The 27,475-nt window shown below is 43.1% G+C and overlaps 1 protein-coding gene across 13 annotated transcripts in view; it reads right to left on the reverse strand.

The window, feature by feature from the left end:
* Nucleotides 1-27,475, reverse strand: part of FARP2 (FERM, ARH/RhoGEF and pleckstrin domain protein 2) — a 147,364-nt gene that overhangs the window by 107,910 nt on the left and 11,979 nt on the right. For 12 of the 13 annotated variants that reach the window (XR_008891063.1, XR_008891062.1, XR_008891064.1 and 9 more), the window contains exon 2: nucleotides 22,386-22,603. Coding sequence is in view for 9 of the 13 variants with exons in the window: in XM_056564720.1 (XP_056420695.1) it covers nucleotides 22,386-22,589 (204 nt within the window). In the remaining 4 variants the exon portion in view is untranslated. Of the gene's footprint in view, nucleotides 1-22,385; nucleotides 22,604-23,165; nucleotides 23,215-27,475 lie in introns of all 13 variants that reach the window. The other variant, XM_056564719.1, reaches the window with a different exon arrangement.

Raw genomic sequence — 27,475 nt, forward strand, 5'->3', positions numbered from 1 at the left:
CTGCACCATTATGGGATGTCCTCTTCATAATACACCACGTCATTGCCGCACCATTATGGGCTGTCCTCTTCATAATACACCACGTCATTGCCGCACCATTATGGGATGTCCTCTTCATAATACACCACATCATTGCTGCACCATTATGGGATGTCCTCTTCATAATACACCACGTCATTGCCGCACCATTATGGGCTGTCCTCTTCATAAAACACCACGTCATTGCCGCACCATTATGGGATGTCCTCTTCATAATACACCACATCATTGCTGCACCATTATGGGATGTCCTCTTCATAATACACCACGTCATTGCCGCACCATTATGGGCTGTCCTCTTCATAATACACCACATCATTGCTGCACCATTATGGGATGTCCTCTTCATAATACACCACGTCATTGCCGCACCATTATGGGATGTCCTCTTCATAATACACCACGTCATTGCCGCACCATTATGGGATGTCCTCTTCATAATACACCATGTCATTGCTGCACCATTATGGGATGTCCTCTTCATAATACACCATGTCATTGCTGCACCATTATGGGATGTCCTCTTCATAATACACCACGTCATTGCCAAACCATTATGGGATGTCCTCTTCATAATACACCACATCATTGCCTCACCATTATGGGATGTCCTCTTCATAATACACCACGTTATTGCCGCACCATTATGGGATGTCCTCTTCATAATACACCACATCATTGCTGCAACATTATGGGATGTCCTCTTCATAATACACCACGTCATTGCCGCACCATTATGGGATGTCCTCTTCATAATACACCACGTCATTGCTGCAACATTATGGGATGTCCTCTTCATATTACACCACGTCATTGCTGCACCATTATAGGATGTCCTCTTCATAATACCCCACATCATTGCTGCACCATTATGGGATGTCCTCTTCATATTACACCACGTCATTGCTGCACCATTATGGGATGTCCTCTTCATATTACACCACGTCATTGCTGCACCATTATGGGATGTCCTCTTCATATTACACCACATCATTGCTGCACCATTATGGGATGTCCTCCTCATAATACACCACGTCATTGCTGCACCATTATGGGATGTCCTCTTCATAATACACCACGTCATTGCTGAACCATTATGGGATTTCCTCTTCATAATACACCACATCATTGCCGCACCATTACGGGCTGTCCCCTTGCTTCATATTACGTCACGCCATTGCTGTACCATTATGGGTTGTCACCTTGCTTTATAATACACCACGTCATTGCTGTACCATTATGGGATGTCACCTTGCTGTATAATACGTCACATTATCGCCGCACCATTACGGGCTGTCACCTTGCTTCATATTACGTCACATTATTGCTGTACCATTATGGGATGTCACCTCGCTGTATAATACATCACATCATTGCCGCACCATTATAAGCTGTCACCTTGCTTCATATTACATCACGTCATTGCTGTACCATTATGGGATGTCACCTTGCTTTATAATACGTCACATTATTGCCGCACCATTATGGGCTGTCACCTTGCTGTATAATACGTCACATCATTGCTGCACCATTATGGGATGTCACCTAGCTGTATAATACGTCACATCATTGCTGTACCATTATGGGATGTCACCTTGCTTTATAATACGTCACATCATTGCCGCACCATTACGGGCTGTCACCTTGCTTCATATTACGTCACGCCATTGCTGCACCATTATGGGATTTCACCTTGCTTTATAATACATCACATCATTGCTGTACCATTATGGGATGTCACCTTGCTGTATAATACACCACGTCATTGCTGTACCCTTATGGGATGTCACCTTGCTTGTTAATACGTCACATCATTGCCGCACCATTACGGGCTGTCACCTTGCTTCATATTACGTCACACCATTGCTGTACCATTATGGGATGTCACCTTGCTTTATAATACTCCACGTCATTGCTGCACCATTATGGGTTGTCACCTTGCTTTATAATACACCACGTCATTGCTGCACCATTATGGGTTGTCACCTTGCTTTATAATACACCACGTCATTGCTGCACCATTATGGGATGTCACCTTGCTGTATAATACGTCACAATATTGCCGCACCATTACGGGCTGTCACCTTGCTTCATATTACGTCACGCCATTGCTGTACCATTATGGGATGTCACCTTGCTTCATATTACGTCATATCATTGCCGCACTATTACGGGCTGTCACCTTACAATGATTACATTACGTAACGTCATTGCCCACGATTACAGGCTGTCACCTTGCTTCATATTAGGTCACATCGTTGCCGCATCGGTATTGGTTGGCACCTTGCTTCAATTATGACAAATCTAAGTCATACTACAGTGACAAGTAATCTGGCAGCTGTGTGACAAGGGCTGTACTGGTGCTTTTAGAAGTTAGTGAAGGAAGAAAGTTGTAAGAGAAGACTGAACAAAGTTCACATGTCTCAAAAAATATCTGCTGTGGATTTATGGACGGTGTGTTACATGCAGATTTTACCCTTTGAACTGCATCACTTTCTTTTGAGGCTTACAGCAATCACTACCCATAAATCAATCTCCTGATATGAATGACTCCAAACTCTACAACCTGAGGAAATAGTGTTATAAAACAAATTATCAGGATCTATTCTTACAATTTTGATTAACCCTGTCATGGGTAACACACACCCTGGCATATCACCTATTATTCACCCACATTTTTAAAATTAGTTCACAACCATCTGATTTATTTCCCAAATTGTCAAACTATAAACCTTTATATTTCAAAAGGAAAGGGCGTTTCAAAAACTGTAACAAGGTGTTTGACCAGGGCACCCTAAGCGATTTAATGACCGTAAAAGCTCACTTCTGTTGGGTTGGCCACAGAGCCTGTAAGTTTTTGTTCCGCAATCTGGTACCATTTTGAGGTTGATAGGACTTGTTGATTACCGTACTTTTTATTAAAACGAGGTAACGAAAAAAAATAATTTAATAATTCATACACTTCCACATGCAGCTATAGAAATAAAGTTTTTATTTCAAAATGGCAAACTGTGTGGAGGTAGTTGTCTTTATAGCATGGCAGTTAAGCAGTTAATCATGGTTGGGTCATGGGGGTGCCAATCAGAGCTCTGACAGAATGGGCACCTGACAGAGAACCATTTATATGTAGCAACTGCAGCATCTATGGGCTAAAAAAGTTTTCCAGGATTACAAAAATGGGTGTTTTCTTTCAGAAACAGCACCACCCTTGTCCTCAGTTTGTGTGGTGTATTGCAGCTCAGTTCCACTGAAGTGGAAGAACGGAGCCAAAATGAGGACAAGGGAAGCCAACAGCAGGGTCACCCGCACTAACCTTCATAAACAGGTAGATAGTAGGGGTGACCTTGTTTCTAAATCGGTGCAGTTGTTCCGGAGATATTCATCTTGTTGCAAATATTGTAATTTCTTCTTAACTGTATTGGAGGGGGTTGTTGCTGTATGTGCAAAGCATTCTATCTCCCGATCCGATCGATAACTACGCCCAATTCTACCGATAACACCTCCCCTTGACATGCTAAGGGAGTGGGACAAATATTTTTGAGGGGGTGGAGTTATGGATAGAAGGGGCGGGGTTATTGTCGAGGGCGGATGAAAGCATTGGACATATAGCAGAAGCCGCTGCCACCATTGCAGATAAAAAGAAATAACCACAATAACAACAAGATGAATATCTCCTGAATGGCTGCAACGGTGTTGTCAGGTAAGAAGCGTCACCTGTACTATCTACCTGTATATTCAGGTTAGCGCAGGTAACTCTGCTGTCCCTTTAAAGGGAGCCTTCCATGTTGAACAAGCAGCAGAATATTGAGCAGGAGGAGCTGAGCAGATTAATATATAGTTTAATGGGAAAATAATCTGTATAACTTGTATTTTTTTTTTTCACGTATCCCTCCCCCCCCCCCCACCCCTCCCATTCAAAGGGTTATCAAGGAAAAAACTTTTTTTTTATATATCAACTGGCTCCAGAAAGTTAAACAGATTTGTAAATTACTTCTATTAAAAAAATCGTAATCCTTTCAGTACTTATGAGCTTCTGAAGTTAAGGTTGTTCTTTTCTGTCTAAGTGCTCTCTGATGACACGTGTCTCGGGAACCGCCCAGTTTAGAAGCAAATCCCCATAGCAAACCTATTCTAAACTGGGCGGTTCCCAAGACACGTGTCATCAGAGAGCACTTAGACAGAAAAGAACAAATGCTGCCGATTTGTTGTGGATTTTCAATTTACTCCAATAGAAAAATAAAAATCCAACATTTCAGTCCTGTGGAATCGTACCTTTTAGAGATGAGCGAACTTACAGTAAATTTTATTCGTCACGAACTTCTCGGCTCGGCGGTTGCTGACTTTTCCTGCATAAATTAGTTCAGCTTTCCGGGTGCTCCGGTGGTCTGGAAAAGGTGGATACAGTCCTAGGAAAGAGTCTCCTAGGACTGTATCCACTTTTTCCAGCCCACGGAAGCACCTGAAAGCTGAACTAATTTATGCAGGTAAAGTCATCAACTGCCGAGCCGAGAAGTTTGTGACGAATCGAATTTACTGTAAGCTCGCTCATCTCTAATACCTTTATTTGGAATAAATATTTCAAAAAATACTATGTAAATCTATCTGTTCCGCTCCTTCTGTTTTATAATACAATGCCAGTAGATTTAATATAGGCCTAATACAAGAAGGGTGGCTGCGTAGTATGCTTTATATTAGACATAAAAAAGGCTTCTATAAGTGCGGGTCACACGGTTAGATGTATTGCACTTATGCTGACTAATCATATTCTGCATGGCCTGAAAGACTACCTACGCCATTTGGCAGACCCTGTAAATAGAAACAGTATCCCCCAGTAACCCTGCCCCAATATAAAAAACCTGCACAACACTAAAGATTATAGGTCACACTAAAAATAAAAATGTGAATGAATTCTCATACAGTAATCCCTAAACACAATTTTGGCTCCTTTAGATCTTCTGTAGCCAAAGGGACCAAGAGTAAGGAAGATTACACTCAGGACTGGGAGACCGAGTGGTTTTGCATCTGGACACAATTCTCTCTGGAATTCGGAAAATTCCCCTACAAATGGAAATAACAGAATCTGCCTGTGCGAGGCCAGAGAAATTCCACGCTGTTAACCCCCTTACGGCCACTAACACGTTCTGCACATTTATCAGAGGCGGTGTGATCTGAACAGACTAAAGTATGGGGGCCGCTCGTACACTGCACAGTTCACACCTGGATCGATGACGTAGCCCAGTGGTCTTCAGCCTGCGGACCTCCAGATGTTGCAAAACTACAACTCCCAGCATGCCCGGACAGCCAACGGCTGTCCGGGCATGCTGGGAGTTGTAGTTTTGCAACATCTGGAGGTCCGCAGGTTGAAGACCAATGACGTAGCCTGTAAAGAATGGATGATGGCAGAACTAATAAGGACTAATGCACTACATTGGATGCAGATTTTAATATGAACAACAACAGATCATACAGGTCAACACATAAAAACCTGTGCATGCTTTAGATTTCTGGATGCCATAACAAACCAATACATTATTATGCACTTAAGGAAAGAAAGCTGCACGCTTCTCACCAACAGCCAATGCGATCCACCTGCGCAATCAGACCCGCCGGTCCCGCCCCGGCTTCACGGCAATAATCCAAAAGGAAAGAATGTCCAGCGCTGGTGGTGCACTTAAAAGCTTATTTATTTCTTGTCATAGAGTCACAATACAGGTAAAGGAACGTCTGACGCATTTCGCACCCACAGGTGCTTAATCGTAGACTCTACGATTAAGCACCTGTGGGTGCGAAACGTGTCAGTCCTTCCTTTACCTGTATTGTGACTCCACGACAAGAAATAAATAACCACCAGTGCTGGACATTCTTTCCTTTTGAATACATTATTATAGTACAATAGAGTACAGACTTACTCTGAGATATGAAAAATATCCCAATATGACATGAAAATCCTCCATATATACAAAGACAATCAAGATATTGGTCCTTGGGTATGAATGCCAAATACCCGACAGTCTGCGCTCTTTCCTGGCTCCCATTCCTCCAGTCCCCTCCATCTGGGTTTAGAACTCCAGTATAGCCTGCTGAACTGCCAGGTTGCATTAGACTATTCTGCTACAGCCAGGGCTCAAGTCCTGCAGGAACGTGTGGGAACAGAGTTCCTGCACTTTTTCCACAGCAGGAACACCATTCCCATTAGCAGTACCAGCCCTTGAGGGGAAATCTTGGGTGAGTTCCCACACTTTTTTTTTCCAGGACTTGACCCCTGGCTACAGCCCAATGCAAAAGTGTCCCTGTCACATTGAAAAGGTCACACAGACATGTCAAAACTTTAGATCTGTCGGGGTCTGGGTGTTCAGACCTCCACTGATCTAGAGCTAGGAGATGCACGAGGCTGAGCACTTCCCTCACTGGCTCACTACCTTTCTGTCTTGCTGCAGGAGACAGGGTATATAGACTTTCTTGTAGAAAGATGGGGGAGTGAAGCACTGCGCAGGCACTTTCTAATGTTTAGTGGTCGAACCCCCAGACCCCAATCAATCAAACTGTGTCTATGTGACCGGTCAAAAGTGACAGGGACACCTAACTATACTGTCAAAAGGTGATCCCCTGGAAAATGTTTTCCATCTCATGGAATCTCTATCAGGGAAGTATACAAGATTCTTTCAGTAACAGGTATTGTTTCAACTGCATGGACACAGATACATGCAGAGAAGCATTTACTCACAGAATCATAGTCAGTAGCAAAGCCCACATAAAAGTCATCCATATTTACCGTATTACCACACAGGTTCATGGAGGTCTACACAACAGTAAAAGATCACCCCTATATACAGTACAGACCAGAAGTTTGGACACACCTTCTCATTCAGAGTTTTCTTTATTTTCATGACTATGAAAATTGTAGATTCACATTGATGGCATCAAAACTATGAATTAACACATGTGGAATTATAGACATAACAAAAGTGTGAGACAACTGAAAATATGTCATATTCTAGGTTCTTCAAAGTAGCCACCTTTTGCTTTGATTACTGCTTTGCACACTCTTGATATTCTCTTGTTGAGCTTCAAGAGGTAGTCACCTGAAATGGTTATCACTTCACAGGTGTGCTGGTGTGGAGGAGGAGGTGTGATGGTGTGGCGGTGCTTTGCTGGTGACACTGTTGGGGATTTGAACCAGCATGGCTACCACAGCATCTTGCAGCGGCATGTTATTCCATCCAGTTTGCGTTTAGTTGGACCATCATTTATTTTTCAACAGGACAATGACCCCAAACACACCTCCAGGCTGTGTAAGGGCTATTTGACTAAGACGGAGAGTGATGGGGTGCTGCGCCAGATGACCTGGCCTCCACAGTCACCAGACCTGAACCCAATCGAGATGGTTTGGGGTGAGCTCGACCGCAGAGTGAAGGCAAAAAGGGCCAACAAGTGCTAAGCAACTCTGGGAACTCCTTCAAGACTGTTGGAAGACCATTTCAGGTGACTACCTCTTGAAGCTCATCAAGAGAATGCAAAGAGTGTGCAAAGCAGTAATCAAAGCAAAAGGTGGCTAGAACCTAGAATATGACATATTTTCACACTTTTTTTGTTATGTATATAATTCCACATGTGTTAATTCATAGTTTTGATGCCTTCAGTGTGAATCTACAATTTTCATAGTCATGAAAATAAAGAAAACTCTGAATTAGAAGGTGTGTCCAAACTTTTGGTCTGTACTGTATATGCCTGCTCTATTATCCTCTTAGCTGCTCTTTCTGTTTGAGGGAAATAGGCACTGTATCTGGATGTGACTTTCTTTCCTCTCTCTATTTAGAATACATAAACATGCATGTATTGGCGATAGGAGATCAGTAGAGATAGCTTTTAGTCAACAGCTATCTGAAATGGATGTCTAGCTTCACCAACCACCGCAAAACTGCCTGTGATGATAGTGAAGAGGCTGCTGAGACTGGATCTCTACAGCAGTTTCAGCTTATTATTAGGCTTAGTTGCCAGAACGAAAACTGCATGGGACGAAAATAAAAAAGTTGCTATGTAGAAATATCTATATCTAACAGCAAAATAGAAGCAGCACAATCTCCGGATGCCAGGGGTGTGTGGGTGCAGGTGGGCCCAATCGCAGCCAAGGTCGCAGGCAACAGCAAGTAACAAGAACAAGGCAAAATCCCACTGCACTCCCAATTCAGGTGAAAATTCTGTGTTTTTATTTTCTCATATCATGCAACGTTTCAACTGTCTACACATTCATTATCAAGCATGCTTGGCAAGGACTGTATAGACAGCTGAAACGTTGCATGATATGAGTAAATAAACACTACATTTTTCACCTGAATTTGGAGAGCTGTGGGATTTTGCCTTGTTGTATCTATCTATAGCAAACCAGGGGTAAGCAGAACATCAAGAAGAAACCAGTTGAAAGGTGCAAGCAACTAGGCTGCATGGGCAGCTGAAATGTTGCAATTTTTTCTGTTGGGATGGAATAAAGCTACTCACTTTTTCACCTTACTCGAGTGCTGCAGCATAATCTTTTTTAGTTTATCTATCTAATGTTTATCATAAACACATAGTACAAACAATATGTAATGCTCCGATGACAGATACCCATTAAATAATTTCCAAACAATTTGTGTGTGAAAGCCGAAAACTCTGCAGTCATCCCAGGACACTCGTTTCTTGCCAGAGACAATCGCATTACATCTTCCTCTTGCTATCTGGGTGTGGATCATCTCCCTCCCATCCCCTCAATACTGGATGCAACCAAGCAGGAAGCAATTGAGCAGCTATTGAAATCACAGTTGCTTCCTGCCGCAGCCCCAGAGCATAGTTTACAAGGGCAGCAAGCAATTTACTGTTCGGGGAAAAAACTTTAGAACGTCTAATCACACCTTAAGGCTATACACTTCTAGCTTATCACCTTGGATAAAAAGTACAACTCCTGCCATGATGTGAGAAATGTTTGACTGCAGTAAATCACAAGTCACATGCAAGCAAGGGACCAAGGGGTTAAGAAATGAGATACACTTCTGAAGAGCGAGTAAAGGGAATCGGCCACCATTAAAATGCTGGTTATTCTATTTACATCACATAAAAAAGCAGGAATCACTAAGCAGAATAATATATAGATTTAATAGAAAAGATTCCATCTCAACGGATTGGATGTTTTTGGGGTTTTTGTATTCCCTGTTCTCTCCCATGGTTCTGGCCTTTTCGTTGGCTTCTAGGCCAATGGTTTATTTTTTAAATTGTTGTTTTTGTGTTTTGCTTTCTTATGTCCTGTCTTTTTGTAGCATGTTGTGCTTGTCCTTTTGTTCCCCTCTTGTTTTTCTCCCTGTGCTTATCTTGATCCCTTCTAGGTACCTACGCTTTGCTCTTCTCCACCTCTGTGGTATGCTGAGGTTTGATTGGCTGTTCTTGTCTCTCCCGGTCCCGAGCGGTGCACCTGAGGTCCTGAGTGAGTATACCCCTTTATTTGTTGTGTTTCCTTTTTCTCCATCACAATGGTTAAGTGTGTCTCCTTGAATGTTAAGGGCCTTAACTCCTCCCGCTCCTAAACGGCGCCTTTTGCAGCAGGAGTTAATTGCACTGCGGGACGATATTGTTTTCCTTCAGGAGACACACTTTGACCGTTCTGGCTCTTTCCAAAATCTCAACCATCTTTATCCTCATGTATTTTCTGCTACTTCTGATTGGAAGGTGGCTGGGGTTGCTGTTCTTATTTCTAGATCTTGTCCGCTTCAGGTTTCCTCCGCCCATGTTGATCCTCTGGGGCATTATGTGGTTGTGGAGGGTATGCTGGGGGGTGCTTAGCTTCTTTGTAATATCTATGCACCCAACTCCTCCCAGATCCCCTTTTTGTGCAAGTTCCTTGCCAAGCTTCATACATCTCCTACTTTGGCCTGTCTTATCGGGGGGGGGGTCGCCCTCTCTGGATCGCCATTCCCTCAATGCTGCCCCTCCCCCCCCTGCTCAATTGCACTTAGCCTCGCTTTTTCAGCATGTCATTACAGCCTCTTCGTTATAAGACCTCTGGCAGATCAATCATTCATCCGACGGATCGCTCTTTTACTTTTAAGTCCCATCCCCATAAACTGCATATGCGCATAGATAATTTTTTCGGTAATCTCCCAATGGTCCGTATGCTCTCTACTGCCTCCTTGGAGCTGATCTCCTGGTCTGATCAATGTCCTGTCCTTCTTTCCTCCTTCCTCCTCCTTTCTTTGGCGTTGTCACTGGTGCCTTAATGATTCTCTGCTTAAAGAGGCACTGTCATGGTGAAAAACTTTTGATATGTTACAGAGCTAATTATAATATGCCTTTTTACAATATAAAACTATGGAAAAAAATGTTTTCCATTTTCGCCAGAAATTAAAACTGAAAATAGCTGCCACTAGGGGTCGCCTGTCTTTAACCAAACATACTGGTCTGGATTTTGCAACATACTGGATACCGGCCATAAAGCGTGCCGGTATCCAGTATAGGAGATCGCCGCTGTATGAGCAACAGGGGGGGCTTGATTCTCAGTTTGGATGCTGAAAAAGCCTTTGATAGGCTGGGGTGGCAGTTTCTCTTTGCCACTCTCCAGTAATTTTTCATCACTGGTAACTTCCTGACTACTCTGCAGGGTCTCTACAAAGGATAGGGGATACGATGCCTGATCGCGGAAGTCCCACCGCTGGGGACCCCTGTGATCTTGCATGCGACACCCTGTTTATAATCAGTCCCCGGAGCGTGTTTGCTCCGGGTCTGATTACCGACGACCACGGGGCCAGCGGCGTGTGATGTCACTCCTCCGCCCCCGTGTGACATCACGCTCCGCCCCTCAATGCAAGCCTATGGGAGGGGGCGTGATAGCTGTCACGCCCCCTACCACAGGCTGGCATTGAGGGGCGGAGCGTGACGCCCCACGGGGGCGGAGGCATGACATCACACGCTGCCGGCCCTGTGGTCGTCGGTAATCAGACCCGGAGCGAACACGCTCCGGGGACTGATTACAAACGGGGTGCCGCGTGCAATATCGGGATGCCGCGTGCCTCTCCAACTTTCCCTTTGTTTAACTGTACTCGTCAGGGGTGTCCATTGTCCCCCCCTGATTTTTGCATTGTGCATTGAATCCCTTGCTGCCATGATTCGGGGGTATCCGGACGTCACTGGCATGAACCTTCATGATAGGGAATTTAAGATCTGCCTATTTGCGGATGACGTCCTGCTTACCCTCTTTTGTCCTTTGCTTTCCCTCCCTAGCCTGTATAGGGTTCTGCATGCTCATGGGGTTGTCTCTGACTATAAGGTTAATCTCTCTAAAACTGAGGCACTTCCTCCAAATCTTCCTTCGCCTCTGTCTACTCTTCTGCGTTCTAATTATTCTTTTAAATGGTCCTCTACAGCTATTAAGTATCTGGGTGTCTATCTTACCACTCGTTATTCTTCTCTCTACTTTACTAACTTCCTTCCTCTTTTCCGTGACCTTAGCGCTCACATGGAAAAATGGCGGCCGCAATATATCTTGTTTTTTTTACGTAAAGTGGCAGTAAAAATGATGATTCTCCCTAAACTGATTTTTTTGAGACACTGCCGATCCGTGTTCCGTTGTCTGCCCTACATTTTTTTCAATTGGCTATCTTCCGATTTATCTGTGATGGGAGGCGGCATCGCCTCCTGATGTCTGTTATGCTGGCTAGCCGGGTTATTTGGGGGGGGGGGGTTAGCGGTCCCCGACGTGACAAAATATTATTGGGCTGCCCATTTGCAGCACTCAGCGGCGTGGTCTATGTATAACACATATAGCCGCTGAATGGAATTGGAGAAGGAATGGCTAGCACCGATACATCCAGATACACTTTTTTTGGTTTATCCCTCCACCTGCTGTCTCCTTGACACCCTTGTTAGGTCCCATGTCTTTCTCTAGGTATGTGTCGGTGTATTGCTCCCAGAAATTTAGGCTGTTCTCTCCTCTTTCTCCTATGCGGTCCTCCCTTTACCATCCTGACTTTCCCTCTGGTCTACCCTCGGGCATGGTGCGGGAGTGGGGTTCTCGGGGTCTCTTTTGTTGGGACGATGTGGTAGATCCTCTTTCTCGCTCCCTCTTATACTTTGATCTGCTAGTCTCTTCCAGGGAGCTCCCCTCTTCTGAACGGTTCCATTACTTGCAACTTAGACATTATATGTCTTCCACTTTGAATTCCCTGGCTGTGTCCCAGCCCACAAGGTTTGAACGATTGTGCTGTAGTGGACTTCAGATGCAGGGACTTCTCTCTGACTTCTATTCCCTCCTTCTGTATCCCTCAGATGGTGACCCTCCATCACACCGCTATATGAACCGCTTGGAGGACGCCTTAAATACTACTAACACTCTCACACAGTGGCGTTTGATTTGGGAACGGGCATCTAAGGCTTCTATCTGCACTGCATATAAAGCAACTCAATATAAAATGTTTATGGGGTGGTATCATACCCCGAAGTTGTTAAAAAAACTGAACCCTTCTATCCCCCCCCCCCCCATAGACAGACAGCATAGACATTAGGCTCCATCCACCAGCTCTGGGAGAACTGAAAATTATAGATGAAGCTGCTAAAAGTGCCACATACATGTTATATAATGGCCAGAACTATAACGGCTGAGCCCTCTTTTAGCCTTTACACAAACAGCATGAACCCTTGGCAAAAGGGCAATATTTAAGCAAACAGCCGTTTCTGTGCCAAAATGTGCAAATTAAGAGGCTTTGCGTTGCAAGCACAGCTTAATAAATGTCCCCCAATATATATATATAAATCAGCTCAGCTCTTCCCACTCTATAACATACAACTAACAGATTAGATTGAACAAGCTAAGGATGTGGTAAACTGGAAACTAGCATCAATCCTATTGTCTGGTGGTCAGCCATGATTCTTGTTCCCTCGTCCCCTTGGAAGCCCTCCTGCCCATAAGCCCAGAATAGGGATGCTACAGCTCCATGCTGGAAAAGTCAATTTCTCCAGAGCCTTATCTGGCTGATAAGAAACAACGGACTGCATTACACTGCAAATAGGCTTAGTGCCCCCTTTAACATAACAAAAATTTAACGTCCCTCTTAGTGTAATCCTGGCGCAAAACTTCTGTAGGCAGGGCAGCGATCCAAGACTGCTAAGTGTATGATCCGTACACTATGCCTGAAGTCTTCTTCGAACTCTATGTGGGTGTTAGGTGCCTCCCTTCTGACTCACACAACAGGCAGGGACAGATCAGTAAGAAGAGCGGCTTCAATAACACGACTATTAAACCAATCCTTACAAAATGTATGTGCATAGTAATAAGGGAGAAAGTAAGAAGGGGCAGCTGTACTAGTCTGACCCCTCTCCTTGTAAAGGTGAAAACAGCACTATACTATTCGCAGCTCAGGGTGCCGTATGCATGGCAGTGATGAAGACAACCTTATAGCCTGTGTAAAAAAATAGAAATAAAATTCCAGTATACAACTAGAGCTCATTCACATTGCTATCGGGCTCCATCTGCAAGTCTGTGGGAATGACGGGAGTTTAGCATAGAAAAAAATATATATAGTGCATGCACTATTTTTCTTCTCCGCTAAACTACCGATTTACCGGATCATCTTTGGGCACAGTGGAGTCAGTAGTAGTCCGACCTGTTTTTGGGGTGGTTCGGCAAAAAAAAGAAAAAACACATTTTGGAATTATTTTTTTTTTTTAATTAACAGGTGCCAGAAAGTTAAACAGTTTTGTAAATTACTTGTATTGAAAAAGAAAAAAGCTGCTTTATACTACAGAGGAAGTTCTTTTCTTTTTGAATTTCTTGCTCTCTGCCGACACCCCTGTCCATGTCAGCAACTGTCCAGAGCAGGATAGGTTTGCTATGGGGATTTGCTCCTACTATGGAAAGTTCCTAAAATGGACAGAGGTGTCAGCAGAGAGCACTGTGGTCAGACAGAAGGGAAATTCAAAAAGAAATAAACTTCCTCTTTAGCATACAGCAGCTGATAAGTACTGGAAGGATTAAGATTTTCGAATTAGAAGTAATTTAAAAATCTGTTTAACTTTCTGGCACCAGTTGATTAAAAAAATAAATAAATAAAAATAATATATATATATATATATGTGTATATATATATATATATATATATATATATATGTTTTCCAGTGGAGTACCCCTTTAATACTCTACTCCTTTTATTTACAAAGGCAATACAACTCTAGAGGTAAGGGCACATTCACACAGCCATCGTGCTCCGGTAAAGGTAGCTCCATCGCTCAATCCATTGGAAGGAGGAGAGTGGAGAAAAGAAAGAAAAAGAAAAAAAACTACAACAAAAAATAAAAAATAAAACTGTGCCTGAACGTGTGGGAGCACAATGTCCGTGTGAACTTAGCCTAAGCTTCTCAATCTCCCTCCTCTTTTCTCTCTGTCACTTATGTCGCTAATTCAATGCACTGTATATTGGGAAATACATATCAGAAATTGCCTCCCTAAGGCTAGGTTCAGACTACGAAATCTCCGGGCAGAAAATTTCCGCCCAGAGATTCCGAGTGCGGCCAGCGCTGATTGAATCAGTCGGCGCTAGGACCGCGCGGACACTGCAGTCTCCAATAGACTGTAATGTGTTCCGTGCAGATGTCCGCCTGAAGAAAGAGCAACACCATTCTTCAGGCGGAAATTTACAAGCGGATTTTCCGTTCACAAATTCCGCTTCACAAATTCCAAAGTAAGAATTTGTGAACGGAAACCCATTCACTACACTAGACATTTTAGCAAACGGAATTTCCACTTGCAATTTCAAAGTGGAATTGCAGGCAGAAATTCCGTAGTCTGAACCTGGCCTCTCTCTTTATTCTCTATACACGGCAGCCATTAGGTTTTGATGTGAGCGGATGTTTCTTTTCCACTGAAACTGTGATACGTCAGAGTGAAATGACTAAAATGTGTCAGTGGCCCGAGACTGGGATGTCAAGGAGTATGTTCCTGTCAGTATGCGTTCTATCTGGTATTATTGCGAGATGCCCAGAGGACGGGTAACTATAACTATATATATATATATATATATATATATATATATATATATATATATATATACACGTTTATAGAGCACCTGCCATGAGCAGGTACCTGCAAGCAAAGAGAAGCTCCATTGTTGGGGTTACTTTACATATAAGAAAACCTAATCGTATGCGGAAGCTGCGCTGAGCAGGTAAAGCAAGTTTCTTGGAAAAAAGCTACCCCCCCCCCCCTTCCCACCTTTTAGCCCCCAGCGCCCATAGAGACAGGTGCAATGAAAAATCTCAAAATATCCAAGCCTTCAGGGCTCATATACACACTTGTAGTACATTGCCAAACAACCTACCAGTTGTACAGAGCTGTAAGGGTCTATTCACATGGCAGAATTTCCGCCTCAAATTAAAGCCCATAGACTTCTATGGGATTCCGCACTCCCATTCACACTTCTGAATTTCCGCTTGCGGAATTGGTGCGGAACCTGTGCGGAAATTCCACAAGCGGAATTTCAGAAGGTTGAATAGGAGTGCGGAATCCCATAGAAGTCTAAGGGCGTTCATTTTGAGGCGTAATTCCGCAAGCGGAAATTCTGCCGTGTGAATAGACCCTTAGGCAGAATTGTTGGCGGGCGAATTGCACTCCGAAAACCCACAAGAAAATACAGTGCAATAGTCAGGAATTGGCTTTTGTAAACCTCTTATATGTAACAAGTAAAATTATGTGGCAAATTTGTGACAAAACCCCCCTATATAATGCCATATTACATAATAGTATGGCTCTGTTATACTAACATATAGTGTTTCCCAACCAGGGTGCCTCCAGCTGTTGCAAAACTACAACTCCCAGCATGGGAGCATGCTGGGAGTTGTAGTTTTGCAACAGCTGGAGGCACCCTGGTTGGGAAACACTGCTATAATAATGTTCCACATACGGACTAATCCTAGTTAACAGGTGCTGTGCCAAATTAAAGAGAATTATAAAATACAATAAACCGTAAATATATATTTTTCACTTGACGGTGTCTGGCATAGGAAGGCAGTCCGGGCACGACTACTGCAGAGGGATTTGTACACATAGAGAGGTAAAAAGAGCAAAGCTTGTTAGGAGAGCTTATCCTCAGCCCATCTGCTTCCCATTGAACACAAAGCCGGCCCGAGGATAGCAGATGCTCGGTGTCGTTACACGTAGTCCAGCACAGGATTACAGGGGAGTCCTGACTGCGCCTTTCTTACCAGTCATCTGCGTGCCAACTGCAACCCATACAGCCAACTGTGATCTCTACTGGAGGACCTAGAAACAAAGCTTTATAACATTCATCACCGGCTGCATACAAAAACAAGCCAGTAGAAAAATACACGTTATTCCTTCGTTCTTCTCCATCTGGAACCGTTTTTCTGATCGTCAGCCTCCTAGATCCCCTCTGCTTCTTCTTCCTGTTCCCCTCTTTTCTTGTTTCTTCTCCCTTTCCTTTCCTTACCGTTTTTGTGGTTGTCTTTTGTGTTGGTCTTTGTGGTCCCTTTTTGTTTTCCTTTTCCTCCCCCTCCCTTTCCAACTGTTTGTAGCCCTCTGGGCTTAAAGGGGTACTCCACTGGAAAACATTATTATTATTTAATCAACTGGTGCCAGAAAGTTAAACAGATTTGTAAATTACTTCTATTAAAAAATCTTAATCCTTCCTGTACTTATTAGCTGCTGAATACTAGTGGAAATTCTTTTCTGTTTGAAACACAGAGCTCTCTGCTGACATCACGAGCACAGTGCTCTCTGCTGACATCTCTGCCCATTTTAGGAACTGCCAAGGTTGGAAGAAAATCCCCATAGCAAACATATGCTGTTCTGGACAGTTCTTAAAATGGACAGAGATGTCAGCAGAGAGCTCTGTGCTCGTGATGTCAGCAGACAGCTCTGTGTTTCAAAAAAGAAAAGAATTTCCGCTGTAGTATTCAGCAGCTAATAAGTACAGGAAGGATTAAGATTTTTTAATAGAAGTAATTCACAAATCTGTTTAACTTTCTGGCACCAGTTGATATAAAAAAAAAAATAGTTTTTCACCAGAGTACCCCTTTAAATAGGGGTAAGAAAAAAAAAATTATAATTTAAACCTTGCCTAGATAGGGCTTCTCATCGGAAATATCAGTGTTGGCCAGGTATTCACCTCCGTACCCATTTGCACACGCCTACTCTTCTTTGATTAACAATGAGAACAGAGGTGATGAATAAGAAGAGATGGTCTGGATATCCATGGACTCTTAATGTCTGGATATTCCACAGACTGCTGGGCTAAGACCGTTGGGAATATGCCATCTCATAGATGGCAATGTATTCTGTACTGAGTCCGCAGAAAAAACGGACATGGATGTTTCCAGAACGGAAATCCTGCTATGTTCACAGCACAGCAGAATCCCACTGAAATCAATGGGACTCTGCTGCTGTGAAATCTCTGTGTGGAATTCCGCACGGAAATTCTGGAGTGTGAAGACAGCCTTACCCTGCTGGGGAATGTTCCCTGGGCACTGAAGCCTTGAGATTAGGATTCCGCTGCACTGTGCACACTACGGAATTTAAGCTGTGGATATTCTGTTGCTGAAATTTTGTCACCAAAAGAATGATCACACTCATTCTTTAGGCTGAATCCGCTCTACAGAAAGTCTATGAGGACGGCAATGTCCATGTGGTTCTGAATCAGTTGGCGCTGGGAACACTCTGAACCTCTTTCAGAGGTTTTTGGAGTGGAAAGACAGTGACTTAAAAGGGGTACTCATGTGGAGAACTGGTGCCAGAAAGTTAAACAGATTTGTAAATTACTTCTATTAAAAAAATCTTTATCCTTCCAGTACGTATAAGCTGCTGTATGCTAGAGAGGAAATTCTTTTCTTTTTGAATTTCTTTTTTGTCTTGTCCACAGTGCTCTCTGCTGACACCTCTGTCCATGTCAGGAACTGTCCAGAGTAGCATAGGTTTGCTATGAGGATTTTCTCCTGCTCTAGACAGTTCCTGATACGTGCATCAGGTGTCAGCAGAGAGCATTGTGGACAAGACATATAGCAGCTTATAAGTACTGGAAGGATAAAGATTTTTTAATAGAAGTAATTTACAAATCTGTTTAACTTTCTGGCACCAGTTGACTTAAAAAAAAAAAAAAAAAAAAAAAAAAAAATTATATATATATATATATTTTCCACCTGAGTACCCCTTTAATGGGATTTTACCTGCAGATTCCGACAGAGGAATGGACATGTCAATTGTTCTAGGGAATTCGGGGCTCCTCACATAAATTACGCTGCAAGAACAGACTCAATTAAATCCCATTAACCTCAATAAAATCCCATCAATGGGAGCCTGATTCAAGTCAGCACTTAATGTAGAATACCTGACAAGTTTGGATACAGCCTGAATTTCGTTAGTGTAAACGAGACCTTGGGGTTTAACCAACAACACATATTGGCTCCTGTGGGTGTGACGGGAGATATCAGCAGGCAGGGTGTGCCGCTGGGACAATAGGGACTACAAATGAACTCTCAGCCACACATTCCTATACTCCTGCCAGGTGAGAGTCTAGTGAGGAATCTGGATGTTTATTACATATACCGTCACATACTCTGGGATCGCTTTTACAGGCTTACACGGCAGCTTTACGACTAACCCTGAAATTAACAAATACTATAAATCTGTGAATATGAAAGAATGAAATGGAGCTAGCAATAATCAAGATAAAATATAGTCATCCAATGAAGCCAACATAATAGTAGGTCTTACAAGGTGATACTTAAAGTGAAACGGTCAGATCAAGGGCATTAATAATATGCCCATAAAGGTTTATCCTAGCACTCAGGAGCTTCCGAGCTGCGTACGGTGACTGGTATCCAGCCGAAAAAGGACATGGGTGAACCTATGGGATGTGCAGAGGGAGCAACTTAAAATGGTCCCTGGTGCCTGACGGGCCCCCAAAGCCACAGAAGAATACAGCAGGTTTATTTATTCATTTGTATATTTTTAAATCAGATTGTTGTTAATAGATTTTAACAATTATTAATATACAAAAAATTACACAAAGAAAAACCAACCATCCTCCCCAATGACACCACCCACCCCACAGCCTAAACCCAAAACCACCACAAGTCCAACAAAACTCCAAGTCAAGAGTTACAAACTTGCAAAAATAATAAAAAATAAAATAAAAAGGGCCGGGAAAATAGTGCAACAAATATCCAGGACAACATTACTAAGGCACTTTACTAAGTAAATAAATTTGTACATAAAGAGTTAATGAACCACAGCAGGTATCAATCAGAACTAAAAAAATGACTGTAGTCACATTAAAAGGCAGAAGTACTAGTACAAAATACAGAGGCAGTAAGTATAGGAATTATGGAAATGAGAGACGGGGGTGGCCGATGAAAGCCTATCAGGACCCCACTGCAAACAACTAGAGAAACACTAGTAGCCATATCATCCACAATAGGAGGACTCGCTCTTATCCAATATTGAGCAATGAGTTTTCTGGCCTGGTATAAAACACAAAGGATACCTATTTCCATGTCTATCCTATAAGTTCTAGAAGGCAATGCAGTATAAATCTGACTACAGCAGGTTGATACAGTGGTCCCTCAACATATGATATTAATTGGTTCCAGGAGAACCATCATATGTTGAAACCATCATATGTCGAGTACATATGTCTATGTAAAAATGGTAATTGGTTCTGGGGCCTCGGAACCATTGTATGTTGAATACATATCTCTATGGGAAACTGCTAATTGGTTCTGGGATGACCATTGTATGTGTAGTGTATGGGGAGTGTTTAACAAACCAGGGTGCCTCCAGCTGTTGCACAACTATAACTCCCAGCATGCATGTACAGCCATTGACTGTCTGGGCATGCTGGGAGTTATAGTTTTGCAACAGCTGGAGGCACACTGATAGGGAAACATTGATGTATGGGGTGTATAGTGTGTATATGTATTGTATGTGATGTGTGACATTGCATACAGTACTGTACAGTTCTTTAAATACCTTCAGGGGGGACAGAATGTCCTCCATTACGATCCTGCCGACCACAGCTCTATAGGAAAGGAAGGGGAGGGCAGCCAGCAGCTTATTGGATGCCTGCAGCAAGATGCTACAGGCTATTGGCTATAGCTGCACTGGGGGGGGGGGGGGGCTTACACGGAGCTCACAGTGGAAGCCTGCGGGAGTTAGCAGGACAGCATGTGAGTAACAGGAGGCAGAACGGGGCACACGGGCACATTATACAACTATCTGTCAGTTGCTGAAGTTGTCAGCGCTGTCAGATAGCTGTTTGTACGATGGCCCCGACACACAGCAGCATCATATGTCGATGCTGCCTTCAACATACGATGGGCTCTGAGAGGCCATCATATGTTGAAATGATCATATGTCGGGGCCATCATAAGTCGGGGGGTCACTGTATATGGCACGACAGATGGTGGCTTTGTTAGGATTTTACCCTGACGTTTTAAAAAGATTCTGTCATTAAGTCTATGCCGCCCTATGTGTGAGCAGCATAACCTAGTGACAGAGACGATGATAAGAATTATTATTTAGGCAATACTGTCATTTAGAAAAATTCCCCTGGCTGTAACCTGCAATCCCAGAGGGTCTCAGGAGTGAGACCTAGTGTGATCTAAACTTTTGATATGTCTGGACAACATGTCGAAAGTTTTCCCAAATGACAGGGATGCTTTGAATACGTGAATAATCGTTCTGGTCATCGGTTCCCCAGATATTGTGATGAATTTCCAGGACACAAAGCTGATGAACGTCAGGGACACAGAGCGCTGCACAGTAGTCTTCTCCATTATGTGAGCTTAATAGTCATGAGGACCCACTCCCCCTGCCCACCTGCCACTGACAGCTGTTTAAAAGCTGCCAAGTAGCAGCCAGTGGGAGCAGCGCAGCAACGCAAAACTGCAACGGCAGTATTTCAGAAAACACCAGAAAAAAACCTCTATGAAAACCTAGTCTAAGGAGAACCCAGTTTGCATTTCTGTGTAGCCTAGTTGTTTCTGACAAAATAATGGACTCCGAACTCCTAAAAATAGCTGCTGTAACTCTAACTTCTGTTCAGGAGAGAAGAGATATAAGAAGACCATCTACAATAAACCCCACTAATCGCTAAAAGGAATGGGAAGAAATGCTCAGAATATGCATTGCTGATGTCTATGGAGTTGACTGAAATTACTGGTACATGGGTGTATGAGCTCAGAAAAGCACTGACAGTACTATGATACTGACCATTGAAGATGAGCGAAGTTACAGTAATTCGATTTGTCACAAACTTCTCGGCTCGGCAGTTGCTGACTTTAGCCTACATAAATTAGTTCAGCTTTCAGGTTCTCCGGTGTGCTGGAGACTCTCTCCCGGGACTGCAAAAGGAAAATGCGAATCAGCTCGCCCCAAGCCCACGACAAGAGCATGGAGGAGGGCACGGACTGCACCTAGAGACTTGAAAGCTGAAAAATGAAGAACTCCAGCTCTGTAAAGATCAATGTGCCATCTTTATTCACTGACGCTACATGGATCACAGGTAAAACAGGATGTGACGCGTTTCGGCCAGGTGCTGGCCTTATTCATATGTAAGGTATGAGTAAGGCCAGCACCTGGCCGAAACGCGTCACATCCTGTTTTACCTGTGATCCATGTAGCGTCCAGTGAATAAAGATGGCACATTGATCTATACAGAGCTGGAGTTCTTCGTTTTTCATCTCTCCTAGGACGGTATCCTCCTTTTCCAGCCCACCGGAGCACCTGAAAGCTGAAGTAATTTATGCAGGCTAAAGTCAGCAAGCGCCGGGCCGCGAGGTCTGTGACGAATCGAATCACTGTAACTTCGCTCATCTCTACTGACCATGGATGAAGATTTGGACACTGTATCCAACTTCCATACAAGAGAAATTTACTGTAGTATACCTCATGCTGGAGAAGGAAGAAAATGATCCAGTCTTATGTACCTTACTGCAGACACCTCTGACCATAAAGAGACTGTATTTTACCCAATACGAGGCATGCCGTCAGTCAGACATAAAATCTATTGCTTGTTCAGTTTATTACTCTAAAGGGGTACTCCTCTGCCCTAGCGCTCGCAACATTTTGTTCCAAACGCTGGCTGCGGGGATCGTGACGTCATGCCACCTCAATGCAAGTCTATGGGAGGGGGCGTGGCAGTCGCCACGCCCCCTCCCATAGACTTGCATTGAGGGGGTGTGGCCATGACATCACGATACCCGCAGCCTGCCCCCAGCGTTCGGAAACAAAATGTTCTGAACGCTGGGGCAGTGGAGTAACCCTTTAAAGAACGTGACAAATGAATGAAACATAGAATATATATTATAGAAAAACATACCCCTACTTCGACGGGAAGCAAGGTATCATCCAGAAGTAATACAGATGAGCATAAATCCTGCTTTGTGGCCTTGGTAGGTGAAGAGGAGAGAGCCATGCTGAGGGTCTGTCCTGGCTCTAGTGTACTGATTCCAGTGGTTCTTTGGGCACCTAGACGGGCCCCTGGAGTCTGTATTACACGGTACGTGCCTTCTATTTCTCCCATTGTGGATAGATTTTCTGAAACATATTAAGAAAGAAAAACACTATAAGAAGTGCTAAAAGTTAAATTAAACCCAAAATAAGATGTATTAGCACAATAAACATAGTGCATTACTTGTCTATACACATGAACAGTTGGGAAATAAGAACTCTAGTCTTACTGGATTATCAGCGACAAAACCAGTTTAACCAAGAAAACCAGTTTTTTTAGCCAAACAAAACAAGAGAAAAGAAACAGTGGGAGGTAAAAGAGAGAGACCATGTGGCAAGAACATGTTCACATCTGCATCATGGCTCCTGTTCAGTCTATTCATAACAGAAGCCACCATGCAGTGCCAGATCCATCACACCACAGATAATCACACTACTATTCATGCTGTCAAATCTGACAGAGCGACTGCCACCAATAAACCATTAAATATTTGACTTCCAGAAAGCCCCTTTAAATATAAAAAAAAAAAAAAACTTTAGCAAGTGGTGTGTTTCCTAGACAATGAAGAGACCAAGTCCGCAGAACAGACAAGCACTAGCTTTGTTATCAGAACAGTTATCCCCTCAGTCTGCAGAGGAAAGAACATACCTGGATAGCACTGCTGGAGAATGTGAACTTTATTTAAAGGGGTACTCCACTGGAAAAAATACTTTATTTAAATCAACTGATGACAAAGTTAAACAGATTTGTAAATTACTTCTATTAAAAAAATCTTAAAGCGAACCCGTCTGATCCAACAATAAAACATTTTTTTAATATATCGCTCAGTACCTAATCCTGACCATGTACATGTCATTTGTATGTGTCTAGCGCCTTTATTTATTTTTATTACACTTTTAATTTAGCTCACTAGTCTGAATTCCTCTCAAAGGGAGGGGGCGTGGCCTCACTGTGCAGGTCTCCGCCCCTCCCTCAGTTTGCTGTCTGCTCACATCTCCCCTAGCATTATCAAAACTACAACTCCCAGCTTGTCCTCACTGACAGTAGCGGGACACAAGATGACAGTGGGAGGATTTTTCCTCCAGCCGTGAGCCCTGCGATCATAGCTGTCAATCAAGGAAGTGTGTCCATGACATAGGTGATGACTCATGGACACAGCAGGACTAGTATGTGTCCAAGCATGCAGGGGGGCAGTTGTTTGTTTGGCTTTTTCAGTATGAAATGCTGAAAATTTTCTAATGAAAGCAATAGCAAAACCTATTGGATTTGCATGCTTTACAACATATCAAAAGTTTTTGTATCTGACAGTCCCCATTTAATCCTTCTAGTATTCATAGGCTTCTGTATGCTCCACAGGAAATTCTTTTCTTTTTGAATTTCCTTTCTGTCTGACCACAGTGCTCTTTGCTGACACCTCTGTTAATTTCAGGAACTGTCCAGAGCAGAGAGGTTTACTAAAATTGACAAAGGTGTCAGCAGAGAGCACTGTGGTCAGACAGGTAATTCAAAAAGGTAATTCAAAAATAAAAGAATTTCCTCTGGAGCATGTAGAAACTTATAAGTACTGAAAGGATTAACATTTTTTAATAGAAGTAATTTACAAATCTGTTTAACTTTTTGGCACCAATTGATTTAAACATTTTTTTCCAGCGGAGTACCCCTTTAAAGGGGTTATCCCAACATTAAACCTTATCCCCTCTCTACATAATACGGGATAACTAGTTGATCGGTGGGGGCCTGAGTGTTGGGACACTGACTGAGCGAGGGAACAGAGGCCAACTGTCACCTGAGTTAATGCCATATGCTTAAAGGGGTTTTTCAGTTAAAGACAACTTACAACCTGTTCACAGAATAGGGGATAAGTGTCTGATCACAGGGGTCAGTTCTTTAGCATCCTTTGCACTTCCATAGAAATGAATGATGCCATCTGCAGCACAAACTCCTCTTAGAGAGCTGAAGTCCCGTTCAGAAGATCGTGTGGATAGGGGATAAGTTGTCTTTCACTGGACAACCCAGCCTTACGGCCTTACCTGGAATATGCTGTTCAGTTTTGGGCACCTGTCCATAAAAGGGACACTGCGGAGTTGGAAAGGGTGCAGAGACGCGCGACTAAACTAATATGGGGAATGGAACATCTTAGCTATGAGGAGCGATTAAAGGAGTTACAATTGTTTAGTCTTGAGAAGAGACGTTTAAGGGGGGATATGATAAACGTATATAAGTATATTAATGGCCCATACAAAAAATATGGAGAAAAACTGTTCCAGGTTAAACCCCCCCAAAGGACGAGGGGGCACTCCCTCCGTCTGGAGAAGAAAAAGTTTAGTCTCAAGGGGCGACACGCCTTCTTTACCATGAGAACTGTGAACTTATGGAACAGTCTACCTCAGGAACTGGTCACAGCAGGAACAATTAACAGCTTTAAAACAGGATTAGATACATTCCTGGAACAAAATAAGATTAATGCTTATGAAGAAATATAAAATCTCATCCCTTCCCCAATATCGCGCCACACCCCTACCCCTTAATTCCCTGGTTGAACTTGATGGACATATGTCTTTTTTCGACCGTACTAACTATGTAACTATGTAACTATGTAACCCCTTTAAAACGTACTTGAATATTTTTTTGTGGCAGATTTTCGCATGCGCAACTAAGTCATTTTTAACACCAGCTATTGTTCTAAAATGTGGTTTTGTGTTCGAAAACTTGCTTTTTTCTGCAGCACGCCGCCAGTTCAGATGCTTCTGTACAGCTGGTGGGACTTGGTCTGAGTTAGAATCTAAAAGAGGCCACGTGCACATCATTTACAACTTTCTACCAAAATCCACACTTGATAAATCACTAACAACTGCAAAAAAAACACAAGACCCGAATGTGGTTTTGTTTTTAAAATGCTCTAACTGAAAAGTCACATGCAAACCGGCTGCGACAACACATGAAACAAATTTACACCAAAAAAGCAAGGTAAACAGTATGATACATTCCCCCCAATATGTCTTTTTTCCCCAATACCTTTATCTGACCCCAATAAGTTGATTGATGACGCACCTTGCCCTGACACTTTGCACAAAGTTCACACTATCAAGCGTCCTACATAGGTCTGCAAATTCAATAACCGCGTAAGGCTGGGTTCCCATTACGTTTTCCCCCATACGGGAGCGCATACGGCAGGGGAGAGCTAAAAACTTGCGCTCCTGTATGCCTTTCTATGCGTTCCGTATGTAATTCATTTCAATGAGCCGACCGCAGTGAAACGTTCGGTCCGGTCGGCTCATTTTTGCCCCATATGCGCTTTTACAACCGGACCTAAAACCGTGGTCAACCACGGTTTTAGGCGAAGGGAAAAAGCGCATACGGGGCAAAAATGAGCCGACCGGACCGAACGTTTCACTGCGGTCGGCTCATTGAAATGAATGACATACGGGACGCATAGAAAGGCATACGGGAGCGCAAGTTTTTAGCTCTCCCCTGCCGTATGCGCTCCCGTATGGGGAAAAACGTAATGGGAACCCAGCCTAAGCCGCAATGACAGTGCACTGAAATGACACAGCAGCCTCGGTGGTACAGTACCCTAAATTGTACCTCATTGGTACTATGCTCTAATATACCATAGGATGGTACTGTGCCCACTGCTAAAAATAAATGGTACAGGAAGGTATATGGGGGAGATTGATCAAAACCTGTGGAGAGGCAAAGTTGCCCAGTTGCCCATAGCAACCAATCAACTCTCTTCTTACATTCTTAACAAGGCCTGTGAAAAATGAAAGAAGCGATCTGATTGGTTGCTATTGGCAACCGGTCAACTTTGCCTCTCCACAGGTTTTGATAAATCTCCCCCTATATATGTTTTGTAAAGATGAACGTGCATAAAACTGCAGCAAAAATTCATTTTCAATTGTTTTTTATATGTAGCCACACCAAAACTACCGTTTTTTGTTTTTTTTTATCATTTTGTAGCTTTGCAAAAATAAATACAATGAAATGAAATAAAATAAAAATACACATATCCCAACACTGAATATACATTTCCCATTACACCAGTAAAAAAAGAACATAGAAATCGCCACAATTGCTGTAATGATGCCGGATTATCTGCTCCTCGACCATGAGCCGTGATTAAGATTACTTAGCAGGTCAATCCCACCAAAATGACTAGTGATCGGCCAATAAATGTACAAGCCTCTGTGCATTATACAGAGAGGAACATTATTATTAGATCTGTGCATTATACAGAGAGGAACATTATTATTAGATCTGTGCATTAACTGGCTATGGCCTGGTTCCCATCTTTGGTGCCAGAAAACGGAGGTTTCCCTCTGGTCTCTGTTTATTTAGCACAGTGTTTCCCAACCAGGGCGCCTCCAGCTGTTGCAAAACTACAACTCCCAGCATGCCCGGACAGCCAAAGGCTGTACGGGCATGCTGGGAGTTGTAGTTTAGCAACAGCTGGAGACACCCTGGTTGGGAAACACTGCTATAATAATGTTCCACATACGGACTCCTAATCCTAGTGAACAGGTGCTGTGCCAAATTAAACAGAATTATAAAATACAATAAACCGTAAATATATATTTATATATATTATTTAGCACAGTGTTTCCCAACCAGGGCGCCTCCAGCTGTTGCAAAACTACAACTCCCAGCATGCCCGGACAGCCAAAGGCTGTCCGGGCATGCTGGGAGTTGTAGTTTTGCAACAGCTGGAGGCACCCTGGTTGGGAAACACTAATTTAGCAGGATCGAACTGGGAAAAAAAAAAGTTCTGAAAAATAGAAAATCCAAAACCCATTAAGGGATAGTATTAAAATCACTCTTTATTAATTACCATTAAAAAGAATGTATATAAAATACAGAGGCCTAGCAAGATATTGCGTGTGGACCAAAGTACAATCAATTACATATAAAAAAGGTAAATATAATAATGATCCACTCTGGGTGAGAAGACGGATTAAAGG

The sequence above is a fragment of the Hyla sarda genome, chromosome 3, assembly GCF_029499605.1.
Source record: "Hyla sarda isolate aHylSar1 chromosome 3, aHylSar1.hap1, whole genome shotgun sequence".
In the NCBI taxonomy this organism is placed as follows: domain Eukaryota; kingdom Metazoa; phylum Chordata; class Amphibia; order Anura; family Hylidae; genus Hyla; species Hyla sarda.